The sequence below is a fragment of the Typopeltis vanoorti genome, chromosome 9 (genome assembly GCF_054136105.1).
Source record: "Typopeltis vanoorti isolate ZY-2024b chromosome 9, IOZ_Tvanoo_1.0, whole genome shotgun sequence".
NCBI classification, from domain to species: Eukaryota; Metazoa; Arthropoda; class Arachnida; order Uropygi; family Thelyphonidae; genus Typopeltis; species Typopeltis vanoorti.
This window is the reverse complement of record NC_143557.1, coordinates 11,829,590-11,851,002: the sequence shown is the minus strand read 5'-3', so window position 1 is coordinate 11,851,002 and position 21,413 is coordinate 11,829,590. Positions and strand designations below refer to the sequence as shown.

General features: G+C 36.0%; 1 protein-coding gene across 3 annotated transcripts in view; it reads left to right on the top strand.

Annotated features, from left to right (window-relative positions):
- Nucleotides 1-21,413, top strand: part of LOC150102886 (MICAL-like protein 2) — a 183,899-nt gene that overhangs the window by 158,580 nt on the left and 3,906 nt on the right. For all 3 annotated transcript variants that reach the window (XM_090397859.1, XM_090397857.1, XM_090397858.1), the window contains 2 exons: nucleotides 477-618; nucleotides 9,072-9,139. In XM_090397859.1, the coding sequence (XP_090253985.1) occupies nucleotides 477-618; nucleotides 9,072-9,139 (210 nt within the window). The remainder of the gene's footprint in view (nucleotides 1-476; nucleotides 619-9,071; nucleotides 9,140-21,413) is intronic.

Here is a 21,413-nt window from a genome sequence, read left to right as displayed (position 1 = left end):
TCAGTGAGTCTTTGGACTCCCTGGAGGTGTCAAGTAGTAATAATAATAATCATCATCTGTATAGCAAGTCTGGACTGGCACCTCGTGTTCAGGATATTCCTTCACACAGGATTAAATTGGAGAAGGCATTATGCTACACAGAAGTTGCTACAGGTCTGAGAGACTATTTTTAGAATCGGCAGCTATGAAACACTGCCCTAACTCAACAAGCATGGCTGGAATAATTTGCAAGATTACCACAGTCATAGTTTCTGCTCTGATGAAGAAAACCAGCAAAATATTAGCAAGTTCAATAAATTGTTATTTCTTCTTCTTCTTCTGGTGGTGTTTATACCGTGAAGCATGGTTATGAATAATCGCTGACACCTAAGCTTTTTTATACATATCTGTAACATTTTAATATTTATTACATGTGTATATGTACTTAATATAGAATTTTAATTTTATGAACATGGCAACTTTTATGAATATTGCAGGCTTTCAGTATAGCAGAAAAACAGTTAGGTATTCCTGCTCTTCTTGATGCTGAAGATATGATGAAGTACAAGCATCCAGACAGACTAAGCATCTATACGTATATATCACAGTTATATCATTATTTTGAAAAAAACCATGAATGTAAGTTATTTCTTACTATTTTTCTTATTATTAATAATGAAGAAGACTGAGCATATAATACCTCAGCTTCATATTGAAACATGTTAAAAAAACAAAGGATAATAATATCTCTTACTTTATATATCAAATAGGCAAACCATGTTTATGGTTTAAAAACTTGAAAAGTTTCCAAAGTGACATAACATTCATATATTTCTTAATAAATGGCTAAAACTCTGAAGCAGATGTACATTTGCCTTTTGTTAGTACTTTATTATTATTATTACATGACACCTCCAGGGAGTCCAAAGACCCATCGAGGGAGGACACCAACTCCACAGCTCCCCATCTTTACCACTCAGTCCACCAACTACAATGAAACTAAACTACACCAATGCTACTTTAATAGTAGTATACTTTTAGCACTAATTATATTTAAATTTTAATGCACTGAAGGATGAAACTAAAGTCCGTTAAAAGCTTAACATGTTATATTTCTCTAGGGTAAAAGTAGCATCCTCAGAGGGAAAAAAAAAGTAATTACAAGGTTAAGAGTAAAGAATCAGATATATTAAGTAATCACATTTAAAGCTGAAAGGTGATATCTCTATTTCTAAAAAGTAAATATAAAATTAAAAGTTACAGAATAAGGTTATGAAATCTGAGAGATTGACATGTAATTAACCTGGTTAAGTTTTGGTTGATGTAGAAAGTCTTCACAGGAATTCTTTTTTGAGTAATAGCCAGGTGGAGCATAACATAAGTAATAATGGCTATGAGAACACTGCCAATGTACTGGTATACAAATGCCAGGACCATTAGATATAAAGAAAATAAGTTTGTGGTGTTGACTCAGACTTGAGGATCAGTGCTTGGTCCACTGTTATTCAATCTATACATTAATGATATTGGGAAGGATTTGATAAGTGGCATACAGCTATTTGCTGATGATACAATCATCAGGGTAATCAGGAATGCTGCTGATATGCAGTACTTGCAGAATGATTTGAAAAGCTGGAATTGTGGGCATGGGAAACTGGGTGTCAGTTCAATGTCAGTAAATGTAAAGTCATTCACTTTGTCATGATTAGATATCCTACTTGGACCATTACTATTCAATCTTTATGTCAATGATATAATGGTACTACTGGGAAATACTCAGCTGTTTGCAGATGATATGAAGTTTGGGAAGATTATTAATAATAATGGTGATGTTTTTGCTCTTCAAGAGGATGGAATAATCTGTCAAGATGGAAAATGAATAGGGATGTCAGTTTAATGCAACTAAATGTAACATTTTGAAATTTGGGATCCACAGATGGGATGTTTCATACTCACTTAATGGAGCAAGGAATCTTGGGATAATTGTAGATATATATTCAAAGTTAGAGGGCATATAACAAAGGTTGTGAAGACATATCAGAGAATTGCTGCAATATTGAGGATATTGACCATGAGAGATGTTACCATAAGGGTAATATCCAATTGTATAAAGCTTTGATCAGACTGCATCTGGAATTCTGTACTTCGAATCTGGTCACTGGGATTTAAAGGGGATGATGTAACCTTGGAGGAGGTGCAGGGATGAATAAAAAAAAAATTATATCAGGAGTGTACCATGTTGATCATGAGGATAGACTGAGTTCATGTAGACTTCAGAGTTTGACAGACAGAAGACAAATGAGTTGGAGATGATGATATGATTGAGATTTAAGCTGTTCAAGTTCAAGCATTACTATTGGATTGTTGACTAACAGCTGTTCATGTTTGTGAGTGATTAGACAAAACTGGAGGAATGGGCAGTTCAGTGGAGCAGTGTATGGAAAAGCAACTGAAGGAAGTTAGTGACTTAGAGGAGGGGGAATCACCCATCAAGCAAACTGCACTCTTCTGAATATGATCCGGCCTTCTGAAGGAGGTTTTAGGTGCACCACTCCATTTGAAAACAAAAATAAAAAAAACAGTGTTTCCATGGGACATTGGGGAGATTTTCCATATGATAGGATGAGATAAAAGAACAAGGACAAGGGCCATCTCTGGAAGTCACAAAAGAAAGTAGTGAGTAAAAGGGAAAGAAGTATGTTTTTTATGGAGAGTGGTAGGCATATGAAATGCTTTCCATGCTCTTACCTGAAAGTGGGGTGAAAGTGCAAATGTGGATGAGTTCAAAAAGTAGTATGATAGACTTTGTATTGGCCAGTGACCTCCCACAATGAGTCTTCTGACTCAGTGAAGGTCAAGAAAATAAAGTTTTTTATGCTGCCAGCTAAATATGGTGATCAGTGTTAAAACCATGGTCACACTTTTTTTTTTTTTTTTTTGGTTTTTGTTTTCAAATTTGTTCAAGATGTTATATAAACAAATCACTTCATAAGACTCATTAAACATCATAGTGAAAGGCTGTCTTTCAAGTATGGAATGAAAACGGACTGTCAATCCACAGTGTGATGTTCAGAGAAGATGTGTGTAAGGAGACTACTTTTTTCTTTCTTTCTATGTTCCACATTGCCTATGTACATTTTCATAAGGATTTCAAAATTTCTCTGTCTGACCAATGTAAAGCTTGTCACATATATGTGGGATCTTATATACCCCAGAGTATTTTACGAATGGAATGCTGTCTTTAGGTGAATGTAGCAAGTTTTGTAAGATGTCTACTTGTTTGAAAGCTGTTCAAATGTTAACTGTTTTTAAAGGATGTGCCAGCTGCCTTGATATTTCACCCACTTAGGATAAAGAAATTAATTATACCATTGTAATTAATTTCTGAAGATGCATGAGTTGGCTTATCAGAGATGTTTAATAACTATCTTTAATATCTATTTTGAAGCAGTTAGTTGAACAAGAGTAAGTCCTTTCTTTTTTATTTCATTGTTGTTAATAATCCTCACAGCATGGTTTTTTAGGTTGTGATCATACCTTATCTTTGAGGATGACAAACTGAGCCGACACCTACGTGTCGGCTCAGTTCATCCTCAATCATCCTGTATGACTTGATTTTCTGTAGCTATCTAAATATACAAAGCTGATGTTCCACTCTGTCCAACAGTGCATGGCATAAACTCTCTCACCTATGTTCTCTCTCTCTCTCTCTAGGTATTTATCCAAACTCTCTTGAACACCCATTAGCTACTCAGATTTGTTTTTAAAGAACTCTGTTCATTTTGTTGAGAAGCTTGCTGATATCCAAGTCACTCCTTCAGATAATTTAGATAATTGTATCATTATTTACAAGAGTTCCAGTCAAGAAATCAGTTGATGTTCTCACAGTCCTCTTTCCACCAGACATCACTCATCTCTTCCACCAATGTCTTCAGTTTTCATTATTAAGCTGGAGAGGAAAGTTTTACTTCCAAAAATATAGTTCGCTGATGTGTTACCTCGTTGCCTTTCATCATCAATTCATTTATGGAAAAATCTAATAATGAAGTGTTGGGACGTGCTGCCCTAAAACCATAGTTTTAAAATACCTAAAACCACTCTTCTCAATTTCCACTATAAATGAAGTATGACAAATTACCATTTTTGGATATCCTTATCAAAAAAAAAAAAAAAAGTGAGAGAAAGAGAGAGAGAGAAGTGAAAACATAGAGTTAACCATTTCTACAGAAAACCAACTCATATGGGATAATATCTAAATGCCAACTCATTTCACTATCCTCAACAAAAATTAAGTGTCATCACAACTTTAAAAAACCATGCTCTTAGGATTATGTTAGGATTATTAAAAATGAAATAACAAAAGCGAACTTAGATTGTTCAACCATTTCTCTCAAAATGGCTATTCCAGAAGGTTATTAAACAAATTGTTATTCTATGATAAACCAATTCAAGTATCTGCAGAAATTAATTACAAGAGTACAGTTTCTTTACTGTACTCTTGTAATTAAGATGAGCGGAATATCAAGACAGATGGTATATTTTTCAAAAACAGTTAACGTTCGAACAGCCTTCAACCAAGCCACTTCTTACAAAGCTTCCTGTGTTTGCCTAAAGACAGCATTATGCTTGTAAAACTTTTCGGATTTATAAGTTCCCATGTTTTATGTGGCATGCTTTACATCAGTCAGAAAGGAGAAGTTTAAAAATCTATAAGAAAGAGCAATGGGCCATGTACAAAAATGAAAGAAAAAAGTAGTCTCACTGCACACATTTTCTGTTGGAATTTGCCCATTCTTACACGTTAGTTATTACCAATATCTGCTTCCGGGAACATCCACAATGCACCTATATTTGGACATCTAACATTGATAGGTGAAGGCATCAGATTGATTGCATCATAGCACTCCAGTAGTGAAAAGACGAGCATTTATAATGTGCATACTTGTATTGGAGTAGACTGTGCTACAGGCCATCTGGTAGTAAGAGCCAAAGTACGATTCACTTCAAAACCTTCCAAGTCGGTCCTGTCCCATGTGATTGAATGTTGGAGTAATCCCTAGTGGATTCACAGAAGAAACATCAACATAGGTGGAGATGGTCTTTTGGAGACTAGTGAAGAGAACACATCTGAAGTGCTCTGGGAAGGAGTCAAAGTTATTATACAGGATATAGACAAGAAATACCTAAGCCCAGTTAGAAGACCAAGAGACCTGTTGATATTAGATTCATTTGGAATCTGGAGGCAGCTGGAGAAACAAAGACACGGGAACTGAAGAATATGAGATTACATAGAGCAATCAGAAAAGCCATCAGTCAGTGCAAGAAAAATTATTTTGCTAATAAACATGAATAGATGGAGTTCAAGGTGAGGAGGCACAACTATAAAAAGGATATTTTGTTCAGTTTGTGATGCTAAGCACAAGTTTAAGCCCAGATTCAATCTTATCAAAGCAGATATGGATCATTGCTAACAGAAGAACTACAACTATTATATAAGCAAAGTGGATATTAGATCCAGCATTATTTCAAAGCCAAATGTAGAAACTATGAAAGTTTCGTAAGATAAGTTGACCAGAAATAATGTTGAAATAATTTTCCACTTTGCTTATATAATTTTGCATCGCCGAACTTAAGCGTTTTCGCTCTTTATTTTAGTAAATGCAACTATTAGTTTAATCTCTCATGCAAGCACGATTGTATTAAAGATCTTTCTAAATAGGATTGAGGCTAAAATAGAAGTGGATATACCTGAGGAACAAGCTGATTTCAGAAAAGGCATGGGTACCAGAGATCAGATCCTTTGCCTTAGACAGATCATTGAGAATTATAAAGAATTTATAAAGACTCCCTTTTGGTAATGTGGTTTTCCTCAACACATTATCAGGTTAATTCGACACCTCTTCACAGTGTGAAGAGGTGTTGAATTAACCGGTTGGCTTCAAGTAAGCAGGGGAGTTGAACAGTGTTGCCACTTTCTCCTCTCCTATTAAGTATCTAATCTGAAGACATCATTCACGTAGCATTGGATGAGCTTAAGACAGGAATTAGAATAGATGGCAGATGAATCAGTATTCTGAGGTAGTACACTGATGATATAGTACCCCTTGTAATGACAAGGAAGACCTTTGCCATTGTTTTAGAGAGCATTGAAATGAGAACTATAAGTTAATAGTTTGATGACGTAACTTTCTCTTTTTGGAATTCACTGAATATAGACTTCTTTCTTGTTGTGGAGTAAATGCCACCTAAGTAATAATGATTTTAATTCCAGAGTCCTTCTCTTAAATGCAGTTGGAAAGGATTCCTTCAGGATTAAAGCCTTTTTGGTATCTAGTTGTTTAAGATTCATCTGTCTTTCTGGCAAAAGACTACAGGAGGCATGGGGTGAGTTATGCCTGGTATGGTTGGGGATGATTTGTCTTGATATCATCTATTCATGAGTTGGAAGAAAGAATGATTCCAAGAGGGAGGTCTGCTTTGTTTTTGGTTGCAGTTATAATGGGTGAGAAAAAGCTGAGAACACAGATGAACAGAAGTTGTGCTCAATGGCCTTCACAAGGAACAGAATGCATGCCTGCCATTTGTGCAAAAGGCAGGTTTTCTGCATTTAGCATTTTTGAATTCTGATTGTTTTGTGGACTGAGAATGTTCTGTAGGCTGAGAATGAGGCTGGTGTTTTTGAACTTCCTTGTTATACATCTCTGCATCCTCTCCAAGGTTACTTCATCCCTTCAAATCCCAGTGACTAATCTGAACACAGAAATCCTAACTCTTCATCCAATGTAGCAGTTACACTGTGCACCTGTTACATGCATCTGGTTGGTATAGTGAGCACTCATTAATTGAACAATTCCATTAGCTTCTGACGCTAGAGTACCATCTGCATTCAGATCATAATAATCTACAGATAAGTAACCTGCTTCAATGTACTCATGATTCAGGAACACTTTAGTCTTACTCTTTTGCATATAAGGGTCAACAGTAATTAATTATAATTATATTAAGAGTTTGCCTTCCTCCTTCTTGTTCTTCCTTCTCCTTCTCTTCTCGTCCATTATTATTTTTGCATATCTGCATTTTTACTGCTTGACCGGACTGGATACTAGAATAATTCTTAGTGGGTTCACAGAAGAAACATCAACTCGGTAGGGTGATTTTTTGGAAACTACTGAGAAGAACTCACCAGAAATGCTTTGGAAAGGAATCAAGGTGATAATACAGGATACAGCCAAGAAGCATCTTGGCCCAATAAGAAGACCAAGAGATCCATGGATATCAGATTCAACATGAGAAGTAATCAAAAGAAGGTGGTTGGAAAAACAGAGGGACTAAAGAATATAAGAGATTACATAGTGAAGTCAGAAGAGCCATCAAGCAAGGGAGTGAAAAGTTTTATACTAATAAATGTTAAGAGATAGAGTTCCAGATGGAAAGAATATTGTGAGGAACTGTACAACAAAGTGGATAAAGAAAATTTGCAGGAGCCCTCTCACCAGGAAAGTTATGCAAGTTGAAAGAGCAGTTAAGCAGCTTAACAGCAATAAAGCCCCCAGGTGCAGATAGAATCCCAGTGTCAGTATGGTTGGCTGAGTGGTTAGCATACCCACCCTCCAGCCAACAGTTTGTGGATTCTCCTGCCATGGACATGGATGTTTGTGATTGTCTTTAGGTGGCAGATGAATTTTATCACCTGGTGTGAGACCACTACCCACTTATTGGAGGAGTGAAGTGACTGAAAAAAAGTTCAATGTTTGATCTCTAGAGCAGGGTTTCTGGATGATGTAAAAATAAATAAAAAATTACAAACATATATATAAAAAATGTATAAAAATGGGAAAAAAATCCTCAGCCTACCCACGGTACAAATGTATTATAGGTTTAGTAATAACCTTTCGTGGGTGGTAACCACATTAAAAAAAAAAGATGAGGAGGCACAATTATAAAAGGATGTCTTATTTAGTTTGTGACCTAAAGAACAATTGTTGGATTCACTGATTGTCTTCAGGTTGGAAAGGGAGTTAGGCAAGGATGTTTGCTTTCTCCTCACTTGTTGAGTATGTATGCTGAGGACATAGCGCATCAAGCATTGGATGAGCTCAAGACAGGAATGAGAATAGGTGGTAGATTGAGTAATCTTAAGGGGGTTGATGATGATGATACTGTACTCCTCTGTAATGACAAAGAAGAACTAGGACATATTCTTGACGAAGTTAATGAGATCAGTAATAACAGAGGAGTTCAGCTCAATCCTAGCAAGACAGAGATTATGGTTCTTAAAGGAAATGCAGACATGGAAGCTGCTGAGAAACAAGTGTACCTTAATGAAGAAGGAATTGAGGAAGTCAGCAAGTTCGAGTACCTGGGATCCATTATTAATGTGAAGAATTGTTGTTCAGAAAACATCAGAAGAAAATTAGGAATGACTAAAACAACAGTCAGAGTTGTCTAAATCTGGAAGGTTGGATCTATCTCCACGGGAACAAAGCTGAGGATTTTTGAATGTTGTTTTTCCAACAGCAACTTATGGATGCGAGACTCAGAACCTAAAGAAATCAAATAAGAAAAGGATAGCTGCTTTTGAGATATGATTTACAGAAGGCTGTTGAGAATATCATATACTGAAAGGCATGCAGATGAATGGGTGTTAGAAAAAATCAATAGAACTTAAAAGCTCCTTAAAGATGCTGACAGGAGAAAGTTAAAATACTTTGAATACATTGAAAGGATGTAAGGAGAACTTACGGGGGGATCCCCCCCTTTTGAAGACTCGACACTCAGGGGCTATCATGAGTGTCGAGTCTTCAAAATTTGAGTCATCAGAATTCAAAGAGAACCGGCCTACCAGTCCGGAACACAGGTGGGGGGGGGGGGGTTGAGCACCATAGGCATCAGGGGCAGAGCCCCTAGTTATATTATAATTTTAAGTCCATAAATAATTTAGGTAACATATATTTGAGTGTTTGATAATTTTCTCTTTGTGTGGGCATTGTATTTCTGCTGTCTGATATGATCCCTGCTAGAGATAAATTTTTAATTGAAAATGGAATTTTCATTTCTTCTAAAATAAATATTATTTCATTTAATAATTTTAGCAAAGTCTTATACAACTGGAAGACTAGCAAAACAGCTGGATGCTTCAAATGAATTGCCATCATCAAAGGTATGAGCATCATTTATTATCTTAGTGTTTTTATAACCATGATAAAATTCTAGACTATATTTTTTTATTATGAACGATAAGAGATAATGCAGGAACTATATTATTTAATATGTGAACATCCAATAACAGAAGTTAATGAAGGATACAGAATATTATAGAATACATTACAACAACAATTACAGTAGAAAAACTTGTATAAAGACTTAGTCTTTATTTTAAAAAAAAAAAAAGCTTTTATTTATTAAAATTTATTATTACCAAAATTTTTGGATACAGCAATCACAAGGAGCCTGATCTATATATCATTCAACTTCAGAGTAAAAATAATAATAGTCATAATAATAATAATTAAGTTGTAGTGGAACATAGGAACAACAACAACAACAAAAAAAAGCTTTTATTTATTAAAATTTATTATTACCAGAATTTTGGGAGTTTGGCAGTCATTATGAATGCAGCCAAGTGATCAAGAGAAAACAATTACAATTTCTAAAAACAAGAAAAAAAAACTTGTTAGAAATATAGGATACAGCAATCACAAGGAGCCTGATCTATATATCATTCAACTCCAGAGCAAAAATAATAATAGTCATAATAATAATAATTAAGTTGTAGTGGAACATAGGAACAACAACAACAAAAAAAAAAATTAACAATAGTGGTGAGATGTATTTAGTAACATTACTTCCCAAAACTGGGAAAGTTTGAATGTTTGGTGAATTACAGCTTCACAACTCTTTTTAGTCTTTATTAAAAACAGCTTTTATTTATTATCACTTTACTCTTTTCCTGTGGACTTTGTGTCTGAAATATATAGATTGACCTGGAAGAAATGATTTGTCCAACTTATGGAAATGAATATAATCTTGGTCTTTTATAAGCATACCATTGCAGATCTGCTTATTTGCTTATAATAATTCTTTGTTTTTATTGTTATTATAATGTCTTCTATTTTCATTCTTATCTTTTATCATCTCCATATCCTCCATGGGCCTCCTCCCTGTGGTGCACCTGTTTGTGGATATATATTCCTGACTGCATGCTTGGTCAGTGTTTTTTATCACTGTACTGTCATCACTGCTTGTTTCATTTAGCAGTTTTTCAAAGTAATTACTCCATACGTCAAGGATATCTTTTTCTACCGTTTTCATGTCACCTTTATCATCTCTAACTCCTTTTACAACACTCTTTCCTCCATTCCTAAGCTTCTTCAACAACCTCCAGAATATTTTGCCACCTTCTTGATATTTATTTTCTATATTCTTGCCAAAGTCCTTCCATGACTTCTGTTTAGCTAGTTTTATACCACCATACTTCAGAATTTCTAGTCGAATATTATCTACTCCTGCTGCCTTTCCACATTTCAAGCCTCTGATGGCTTTTTCTACTTCAAGTATGGATATGTATTCCTGACTGCATGCCTGTTGAGTATTTTTTACCACTGTGCTCTCACTGCTTGTTTCATTTAGCAATTTTTTGAAGTAATTACTCCATACTTCAAGGATATCTTTTTCTCCTATTTTCATGTCACCTTTATCATCTCTAACTCCTTTTACAGCACTCTTTCCTCCATTTCTAAGCTTCTTCAACAACCTCCAGAATATCTTACCACCTTCTTGATATTTATTTTCTATGTTCTTGCCAAAGTTCTCCCATGACTTTTGTTTAGCTAGTTTTACACAGTATTTTGCTTTCTGACATTTATCTCTGTATTCTCTAAGAGCAAAAGCTGATTTATTTGCCAGGAACTTTTGATATGATTTCTTCTTTCCTTCACTGCCTCTTTAACTTCCTGTGTCCACCATGGAGTTCTGATTTTTCTATCCTTGCAGACAACCTCACCACATGCCTCTCTGGCTGAATCAGTCAGGGTTTTCTTCAATGCTTGCCACTGAATCTCCAAGGTTTGGTTCCTGTTCTCAAACTCTTTCATTTTTTCTTCAATAATCTTTGTGTATTTTAGTCTACAGTTCACATCTGAGAGCTGCTCGACTTTTATTCACTTTAAAACTTTCTTACGTGTTATTCTTTTCAATACGAAATTCAATTTTATCCTGCTCAAGACTAAATAGTGATCACTTCCAATTTCAAATCCTCTGTACACTCTGGTTCCTGCACCAGGGAGGAAACATCACTATCAACAATATCATAGTCAATGAGGCTTTTCTTATTCCTTGTCTCTTCTCTCTATGTGAATTTGTGCACATTTTTATGTTGGAACATGGTTTTAGTAATAACCAGTCCATGTCCTGAGCAGAAATCCAACAGCTATTTGCCATTATTATTATTAGCTTTGCTCTTTTCTCCAAATTTTCCAAAATATTTTTGTATGTCTGACAATCATTTCCTACTCTGTTATTTAGATCCCCAACAAGGACCAACTTTTCCTTTTTCATTGTGTCAGTTGCTTTTTCTAAAGCATCAAAAAATTCCTCCACTTCTACCTTAGTAGAACCTTCTGTGGGACCATAGGCACAAATAAGTCTCATTGTACAGTTCCCCATTCTGATATTTGCCCACATCACTCTACTTTTTTGTTTCAGTTACTCTTATTATGTCGATCTGGTACTTAACTAATTCCTCAGCTAACTCCATTTCTTTGCCATTCAGGCTTCTTATGTTGATAGTACCGATCTTTAACTCTGGTGATGTTGAGTTGGGGTGTGTTTTCAGATTTGTTCCAGTAGCTGACTTTTCGCTGTTCGCCCTGGTTCCCTAGCGAAAACAATGCAGGCCTTGTTTAACTGGGCGACGCCCCAGCTGGCATGAAATTTGGTCATGTTGTACCATCATAAATAAACTTTATTTACACCATTTATGTATATATATGACTGCTTAAAAATGTTATTAAATCAAGACATACATCTACAAATAAAAAATAATTATTTTTTTATTTGTTATTTGTAATAATTATTACAAATAAGAAAGTTGTGATTCACTATACTACAAAATGTAACGTAATTATTACTATTATCCTAAGCCCCCGTGGAGTCAAAGACTCCACGGGGGCTTAGGATAATAATAATAATAATTAGGTTTGAGTAGGTTAGGCTAATAGTAATAAATAGTCAAAGGTGGTCCCTTTGTCATGCACATAGCTCATCATACCTTGCCTTAAACTTATTCAAATTCTCTGCAGACACCACATTTTTAGGCAAGGCATTCCAATCATTCACAACTCTACATGCAAAAAAACCTGCTTCTCACTCTCTTGTTCACATCCTCTTTATACAGCTGCCAAGGATGACCTCTTTGTTCTCCCCTGATCTCTGACCATTTTATGAAAAACTCTTCAACATTGATCTTCTAACAACCCCTTACCAACTTATGATTCTATCATATCACACCCTCCTCCTTCTATCCACTAGATTCTGTAAATTGCATCTTCTCACCCTTTCCTCATATTCAACATTCCAGAGATCGGAAACTACCTTAGTCAATTGCCTCTGGACCCTTTCCAGCATCTCTTTATCATTTTGAAAACCAGGTGACCAAATATGTGCACAGTAGGGGCATAAATTGTGTAGTGTCAGAAAGATAAGTGCTATTTCGAATGAATGAATTGCAATGTTTCATGAATTTTAGGGTTTTATTTATTTGTGATAACGAAGTGAATCTGCATGATTTTTGGCATGAATTCTGCCAGATTTATCAGTCTAAATTGCCTTTTTAAGAATAGCACAATGGCGGTCACGAGGTCAACCACGCAGACATCAACCAGTGCTACTAGGCGAACACCATAAAAATTAAGTGTCATTGGCAACATAGACTTTTTGAAACTGATTCGATATTGTGAGTGCAATATGTATGCATGGCAGAGTGTAAAAGATGTGCTTGTGGAGAGAGAGGGGGGGAGAGAGAGAGAGAGAGAGAGAGAGAGAGAGAATGAATGAACAAGAAAGGAGAGAAAGTATGAATTTGTCAAGAGTGAGATATATTGTTGGACCATGATGCAGAGAATGCAAAACTGACTGAAAAGACAGAAGATGGTTCAAAATTAATGATGGAAAATCTCACATAAAAAGATTTTTTTAATAGTATAATTTTCGCCTGTGTGTCACAGGCATCTTCAATACATGTTAAGCTGAAATTAAACAATAACTGACAATTTCAAAAAGTGCCACCTAAGTAGCTAATGTAAGATAACTAAAAAGGTCAATAAAATTTCCTAACAAAAAAAACAAAAAACTATATATATATATAATAAAAAGTTAGGAAAGATTAGCTGATTTGTAAAATACTATCTCCCATAAAGGGGATAGATGTAAACCATCAGATATGTTTAAGTTAGGAGAGTGGAGTAAAGTTTCACGTTTTTTTATAAAGCCGTTCTAAGAGGAACCGACTTTTGTGAAGGACTCTTGTCTTTTTCCAATGAGCTCTATTTCTGGTTAAGATGGCATGTTCTGCAAGTCCAGACTGTTCAGGTTTAAGGTACTGAATATAAGACTGGTGTTCTTCTAGTCGAGTAAAGGCAGATCTTCCTGTTTGTCCGAAATAAGATAATCCACAAGAGCAAGGAATCTGGTAGACACCTGGATAATTAAGATGTGGAAGCTTGTCCTAATATAAGAAGTAAAAAAGGTGATTTTTCTGATCGGTCGAAAGGCAACAAAAATATTCAGTGGTTTTAAAACTTTTGCTATACTTTCACTAATGCTGTGTACATATGGGATAGGAATGCATGTTTTAAAACCACTTAATATTTTTGTTGCCTTTCGACTGGTCAGAAAAATCTCCACCTTTCTTACTTCTCCTAAGGACAAGCTTCCACATCTTAATTATCCAGGTGTCTACCAGATTCCTTGCTCTTGTGGATTATCTTATTTCAGACAAACAGGAAGATCTGCCTCTATTCGACTAGTAGAACACCAGTCTTATATTCAGTACCTTAAACCTGAACAGTCTGGACTTGCAGACCATGCCATCTTAACCAGAAATAGAACTCATTGGAAAAAGACGAGTCCTTCACAAAAGTCGGTTCCTCATAGAACGGCTTTATAAAGAAACATGTGAAACTTTACTCCACTCTCCTAACTTAAACAGATCTGATGGTTTATGTTTATCCCCTTTATGGGAGATAGTACTTTACAAATCAGCTAATCTTTCCTAACTTTTTATTGTGATGTATATAGTTTTTTTTTTTTTTTTTTTTTTTTTTTTTTTTTTTTTTTTTTTTTTTAATTGACCTTTTTAGTTATCTTACACTAGCTACCTCGGTAGCGCTTTTTGGAATTGTCAGTTTTGTTTAATTTCAGCTTAACATGTACTGAAGATGCTTGTGACACACAGGCGAACATTATACCATTAAAAAAATCTTTTTACATGGGACTTTCCGTCATTAGTTTTGTATTTATATGTCTACTCATGGTATTCCCTTACTAAGAGTTATAGAAGATGGTGTACATGAAAGAAATGGAAATGAAACAAAAGCTAGAGAAACTGAGGGAGTGAAAGAATGCAAGGATGTAGAAGTGAAAGTTATGGAAAACTGAAATGAAACGAAAGTTAGAGAAGCTGAAGAAGTGAGAGAATGCAAAGATGTAGAAGTGAAAGTTAGTGATAACGGAGTGAAAGAAAGTATGAATGAGGAAACGGATGTAAGGTGCAGCAGAATGAAAGGTAGTGAGATTGCAGCAGTGATAGACAATGAAATTGTCAGAATGCAAGATTTAATGAAACAGTCATTAAAATGAAATGAGGAATATGTGGAGTGATGTTAGACATCTAGTGGAAACTAATGAAAGTGTGCAGGAGAACAGAATGAAAGAAAAAAGAGTAAAAGAGGTGATGAGTGATTCCAGGATAGCAGTATATGGAGACTCCATAATTAGAGGACTAGCTACTGAGAGAGTGCATAAGGTCTGCTATCCAGGTCGGAGAATGAGTATGATAATTAAGATGTTGGACATGAGGAAGAAAGTAGCAAGATAGTTAGTCATGATTGTAGGGACGAATGATCTAAGTGGACATAAGAAGGATATGAGGACAAATATCAGGAGACTATTGAGAAGAGCAAAACATAACAGTGTAGTAGGAAAGGTTGTCAGCATGTTGCTGAGGTATGATGATTATGAATTGCGACAGAGGGCCAAAATTATGAATGGTATGCTAATGGAGCTGTGTGAAGAGAAGGGAGTGCAGTTTGTGGATGTATGGCATGTGTTTGAGGGAAGAATGAAATTATACAGGTGTGGTGGGTTGCATTTAAATGGCTTTTGAGTGAGTGTACTGGAGAAAGTGTGGAAGTACGTGTGATCTGTGCAATAGATCAGAAGAAAGAGATGAAGGGAAAAATCAGTAGAGTGGTACTGAAGAGACAGAAGTGCTTGGCAGTGGAAACAGTAGTAGTGTGAGAAAAGAAGAGAGAACAGGAATGCAAGAGGAACAGGGAAACGGAGGGAGCTCAGGTGGACAGGGAGACATGGCATAGGGAGAGTTATTATTATTATTTGACACCTCCAGGGAGTCCAAAGACTCATCGAGGGAGAGTGTGCCAACAGCATCGAACGATTGGCCCCCTTTCAACTACTAACGGTGCTCAAACTTACTTAACTGAGCCATTAGTAGCAGAGACTCTACCAATCGACCAACCTTTGCCGGCTACTGAATATGAACTAAAAATGAACTGCTGTGTTTGTTTACAAATACCAGAAATCTCAGAAATAAAGGGGATAAATGTTTTCAGTGATTGAGTTTATTTGCCCCAAAATGATTGGAATAAGTTAAACATGGTTGAATGAAGATATTGTAAAGGAAATAGAAATGGAAGGATACGATATTTTTAGTGAAGATAGAAAGGGCAAGAAGGGAGGGGGGGAATGTGGCTGCTGATAGCAGGGGAATAAATGTCCACATAAGGGAAATAGTGGCAATGGTTTTGAAGCAGTGTTGTGTAATGTGGAGGATGAGAGGAAGAAATATTTAGTTGGATGTTGCTATAGGCCTGGGAATGTGGAAGGTGGTGATGAAGTAATGTAGAAAGAACTTGGATTAGTGAACAAAGGAATGGTAATTATTATGGATGGTTTTAATTATGGTGGTATAGACTGGAATGAAGAGAATAAGGAAATTTTTTGGGAATAAGTAAAATGGATTTCTCAAGTTCTTGAGAGATAATTATCTCAAGCTGCATGTAAAGGAGGCACACTAGGATCAAGAGTTCTAGATCTGATCACTTCATTAGAGGATGTAATTGTGAGAGGGGTTTCACACTTTCCTCCAGTTGATGAAAGTGATCATGAAGTAATCACCTGTGTTGTGGCTAGTCATATGCAGACTTTTGCGAGTACAGGATATATATGCGAATTAATAAGGCTTATGACATGGATTATGACAAGCATAGGAGACGGCTTGCAGCTATAACGTGGAATGAGGAGTTGAGTGGTAAGGATATAAATGCTGCATGGGAACTGACAAAGAAATACATAAGCATCAATATGTGAATGTATTCTGAAGGCCAAAAGGCTGAATAAGATATGGAAATACAAGATGAATAATGGTAAGTCAGTCACTTGAAGAATATAAAGAATAAGCCAGGAAAGTGACTCGGTAAGGTTAGATTAATTTATAATTAACACGTTCGCTGCCAACTATGAGTATACTCGTATGACGCTTACTGCCGGCAACGAGATTACCGTACTAACCTTGAAGAAGTGAAAATGCTTGGCTCATGGAGCTAGCATCAAAACTGTGTATTCTCATAGATGGTATATGCTCTGCACAAGCCAACTACGAGTATACTCGTATGTCGCTGACTGCCGGCAACGAGAGTACCGTACTGACCTTGAAGAAGTGAAATTGCTCGGCGTACGGGAACAGACTATGCCAAAGTAGCATGGCAGCGAATGTGTTAAACAGGCATGCTTTAATAAGCATGCCTGTTTAATTATAGACGACAGATAGAGAGAATGTAAGTTGCAGAGCTTCGTGAATAGGAGTAAGGAGGGGCAGATACGATTGAGATATATAAGCTAGTAATGGGTTGTTATCGAGTCAACATGGAAGAGATTTTTCATATAATGGGAGGGGGGGTAGAACAAATGGCCATCAAAAGTAGAGTATGAGCAGAAATTGGCAAATCAGGCAAAGAAAAATCCTAGATTTTTTTTTTAGATATGTGGCAAGTAAAAGGAACAATGATCATGATAAGATGAAGTTAATGGATGAAATTGGTAGAATGGTAACTGCTGCAGAAGACATTGTTGAGGTATTCAGTGGTCAATTTATAATGGTGTTTCACCCTAATCAGGGTAGAATCATGAGGAACTTAAGTGTAGAAGACATAGGAGAAGGATGGCTTAATTGTTAGTGAACTGTAGGTATCTGAGGAAATAAATAAACTTAATGTCAATAAGGTGATAAGATTTGATGACATATCACCATGCATTTTAAGGGGAATGTTCCAAGGAATTGGCATGCCTGTTTAATAAGAGTGTTGCAACAGCACAGGTTCCAAGGGAGTGGAAGGAATGCACAATTTTTCACTGCATAAAGGTTGTGAGAAGGATATAGCTTCAAATTATAGGCCAATCTGTATATCTGGAGTTGTGTTGAAGGTACTGGAGAGATTGGTGAGAACTAGTATACAGAAATGGGTTGATAACAGCGGTATTCTCTGTGGTTATCAGCATGGATTTGTTAAAGGGAGATTGTGTTTCATTAACTTACTTATGTATTATAACAAGGTGACAAATACCTTGGACAGGAGAGATGCATATACAGTGGGGCACTTGGATTTTGCAAAGGCTTTTGATAGACTGCCACATGACAAGCTCTTAAATAAATTAAAACAGATGGGATTGGATAACAGCTTCTGAGTTGAATCAGTGACTTTCTCAGAGATAGGTATCAGAAAGTTGTATATGTTGATGTGGTATCCTAAAAGGGAAAGTTCATGAGTGATGTGGTGCTGGGGTCAGTTTTAGGGCAATTGTTGTTCATTTTGTATGTTAATGATATTGGGATCGATTTAACTAGTGATATGCAGCTGTTTGCAAATGATGCAAAACTGGTGAGAGCAATGCAGAGGCAAGTGGATGTTATGGCCTTACAAGAGAACTTGAATGGATTGTATGAATGGGGAAGTAAGTGGAACTGTCACTTCAATGTTGCAAAGTGTAAGGTTTTGAGATTTAGTAAGCAATGATGGGATGCAAAGTATACACTTGGTGGGGAAACTTTAAAGGACATAGAGATGAGAGATCTAGGAGTGATTGACAAGGACTTGAAATTCAGGGACCACATTGCACAAGTTGTGAAGATGTCGCATCGGATAATGGCAATGATGCACAGGACCCTGACATGCAGAAATCGAGTGGTTATAATGCCGTTGTGTAAGGCCTTGATCAGGCGTCATATGGATTATTGTGCATAGATTTGGTTGCTGTGTTTTCATGGTGACGAGTATATGTTGGAAAGGGTCCAGAGAAGATTCACGAAGGCGGACAGTGGAATCTTTGGAATATGGAGTACGATGACAGATAGAGAAAATGTAAGTTGCAGAGATTCGTGAATAGGAGGAAGGGGGTCAGATATGATTGCGACATATAAGCTAGTAATGGGTTGTTATCGGGTCAACATGGAAGAGATTTTTCATATAATGGGGAGGGGGGTAGAACAAATTCACTGGAAGTTGTATATGGAGGATATGAGCAGAGGAGTGAGGAGTAGGTTTTTTGCATGGAGAGGGGTTGGTGTGTTGTGGGTGTAGACACATTGAATCAGTTTAAAGCATGGTTGGATGAGCATTGTATGCAATAGTGTGTACCTCCCAGAATGAGTCTCTGACTCCATGGAGGTCAAATGATAATAATAATACTAATGTGGCCTAATCAGAACCTTATACAATGTTACCAGAAAAGCCTTACTTCTGTAATACAGTGTCCTCTGGATCATTCCCAGAATTCATTGTGTTGTCCTCACAATTTTGGCAGTATGTCCTCTAAATTTCAGATCCTTAACCACCATTACTCTGAGATTGCTTATTTTCTCTACTGCACTGGGATCCCCAACTCCTGTGGCCATTCACTCGATCTATTCAAGTCTTCTTGCTAGGCCACATCTAATCCATGCTGTCCAACAAAGATAATACCACTGTTGTCAACCCAATTATGAATTTTGGTTCTCACTGGCCTTTCCAACACTTTAACCACAACTAATGCATACAGATAGACCTACAATTTTTAATCTTGGAGTTCTTTCACCTCCGTTATGAAGTGGCACAATTTTGCCTTTCTTCAACTCCTTTGGAACTTGACCGCATGCAAGACTCATATTGTTATAAGTTTCAGTAAGGAAATACCGTGAGGAGACATATTACTTACTATTATAATAATGGAATTAACTCACATAAAATATTCTTTATTAGTAGAATTTTCACCTGAGTATCACAGGCATTACAAGTACAAAGGCTAATTAAACAATAACTGATATATTCACAAAGCGCCACCTAAGTAGCTAAAGTTAAATTTCCTAAATTTATTTTGGGGGAAAAAAAAAAGTTTTTCCCCATATGTATGTATGTATGTATGTGTGTGTATATATATATATATATATATATATATATATAGTTTTATGAAAAATATTGAATGACTAGAACCGAGATTTAATTAAAAAGGTTTTAATATAAACACACTACTAGTTTCGGCCTGTAACAGCCTTCTTCAGGTGACATTATAAAAGAAAAAACACTAAACATTGAGGGTTAAAAGACTATGAACATCATAGACAGTCTTTATACATAATCATAGTCTTTTAACCCTCAATGTTTAGTGTTTTTTCTTTTATAATGTCACCTGAAGAAGGCTGTTACAGGCCGAAACTAGTAGTGTGTTTATATTAAAACCTTTTTAATTAAATCTCGGTTCTAGTCATTCAATATTTTTCATAAAACTATGTATGTTAACCGAGTCAATGATCATTCTGTCATATATATATATATATATATATATATATAAAAGATTACAATTTAACTGATTAGAACCCGAGAAAGTAAAACAAAAACCTTTAATAAATCACGACTAGTTTCATCGGTATTCCGACTTCTTCAGGTGAGTAAGAAATAACATAAGACTTATAAAAATAACAAGGTAAAAAACACAGACTTTCTAGCTTAATAAAAAGAAACAGAATAGTAACAGTCATATTTGAATAAGTGACCGCGTGCTACTGTTGGCATGAGTAGAATGTGTGTGACAGCTAATTTTAGAGTGCCAGTATTGGATTACTGCACTATGTGAATCAGGCAAATTGTAGCTTAGATTGTTGTTCAAGTGTGAAGAGTCCAGAACTATTTCTTTTGATTCTATAATTCATCTTTACATATATATAAATTGGTTGTGTTGTCCCAATCAACTTGGTGTTGCCGTTCTTCGAGGTTAGAGTTTGCGGAGAAGAGCACATGACTGGAAAGGGCGCTCGCTCATGTTCTACTGTAGGAGATGTTATGTCTATGTTCCTCAAGACCAAGTGAAACAGATTTATCTGTCTGGCCAATATTTTGTATATATGCATATATGTTATATATATATATATATAAAACATATATGCATATATACAAAAAAAAATGTATATATATGTGTGTGTGTGTGTGTATACAGTTACACAAGTTAGGAAAGATTTGCTGATTTATAAAGTACTATCTCCCATAAAGGGGAATGATGTAGACCATCGGATCTGTTTAGGTTAGGGGAGTGAAGGAACACTTCACATGTTTCTTTGTAAAGCCATTCCATGAGGAACCGACTTTTGTGAATGACTTTTGTCTTTTTCCAATGACCCCTGTCTAGTGTTGATGACATGCTCTGCAAGTCCAGATTCTTCTGGTTCAAGGTACTGAATATGCGACTTCTGTGCTTCTAACTGGATAAGGGCAGATCTTCCTGTTTGTCCAAAATATGATAACCCACAAGAGCAGGTAATCTGATACACACCTGGATAGCTGAGATGTGGAAGCTTGTCCTTTAGAGATGTGAGGAATGTAGGAATTTTTCTGATGGGTTGAAAGGCAACACAAATATTTAGTGGTTTTAACACTTTAGCTATGCGTTCGCTAATGCCTTGCACATAGAAATAAAATAGGAGATATTTTATTTCTTCTGTATTTGAAGAGGATGCTGAAACACGACTACTTAATGCACTTTTTATGAAGGAATTCTTGTAACCATTGGATAAGAAGGAGGAGTTAATATATTAATTATTTTTGTAATAGTTCTTCTGAAGAACAAAAGGAGCTCTTATGAACCAGTGTTTTTATAGTACCTGCCTTTTGACT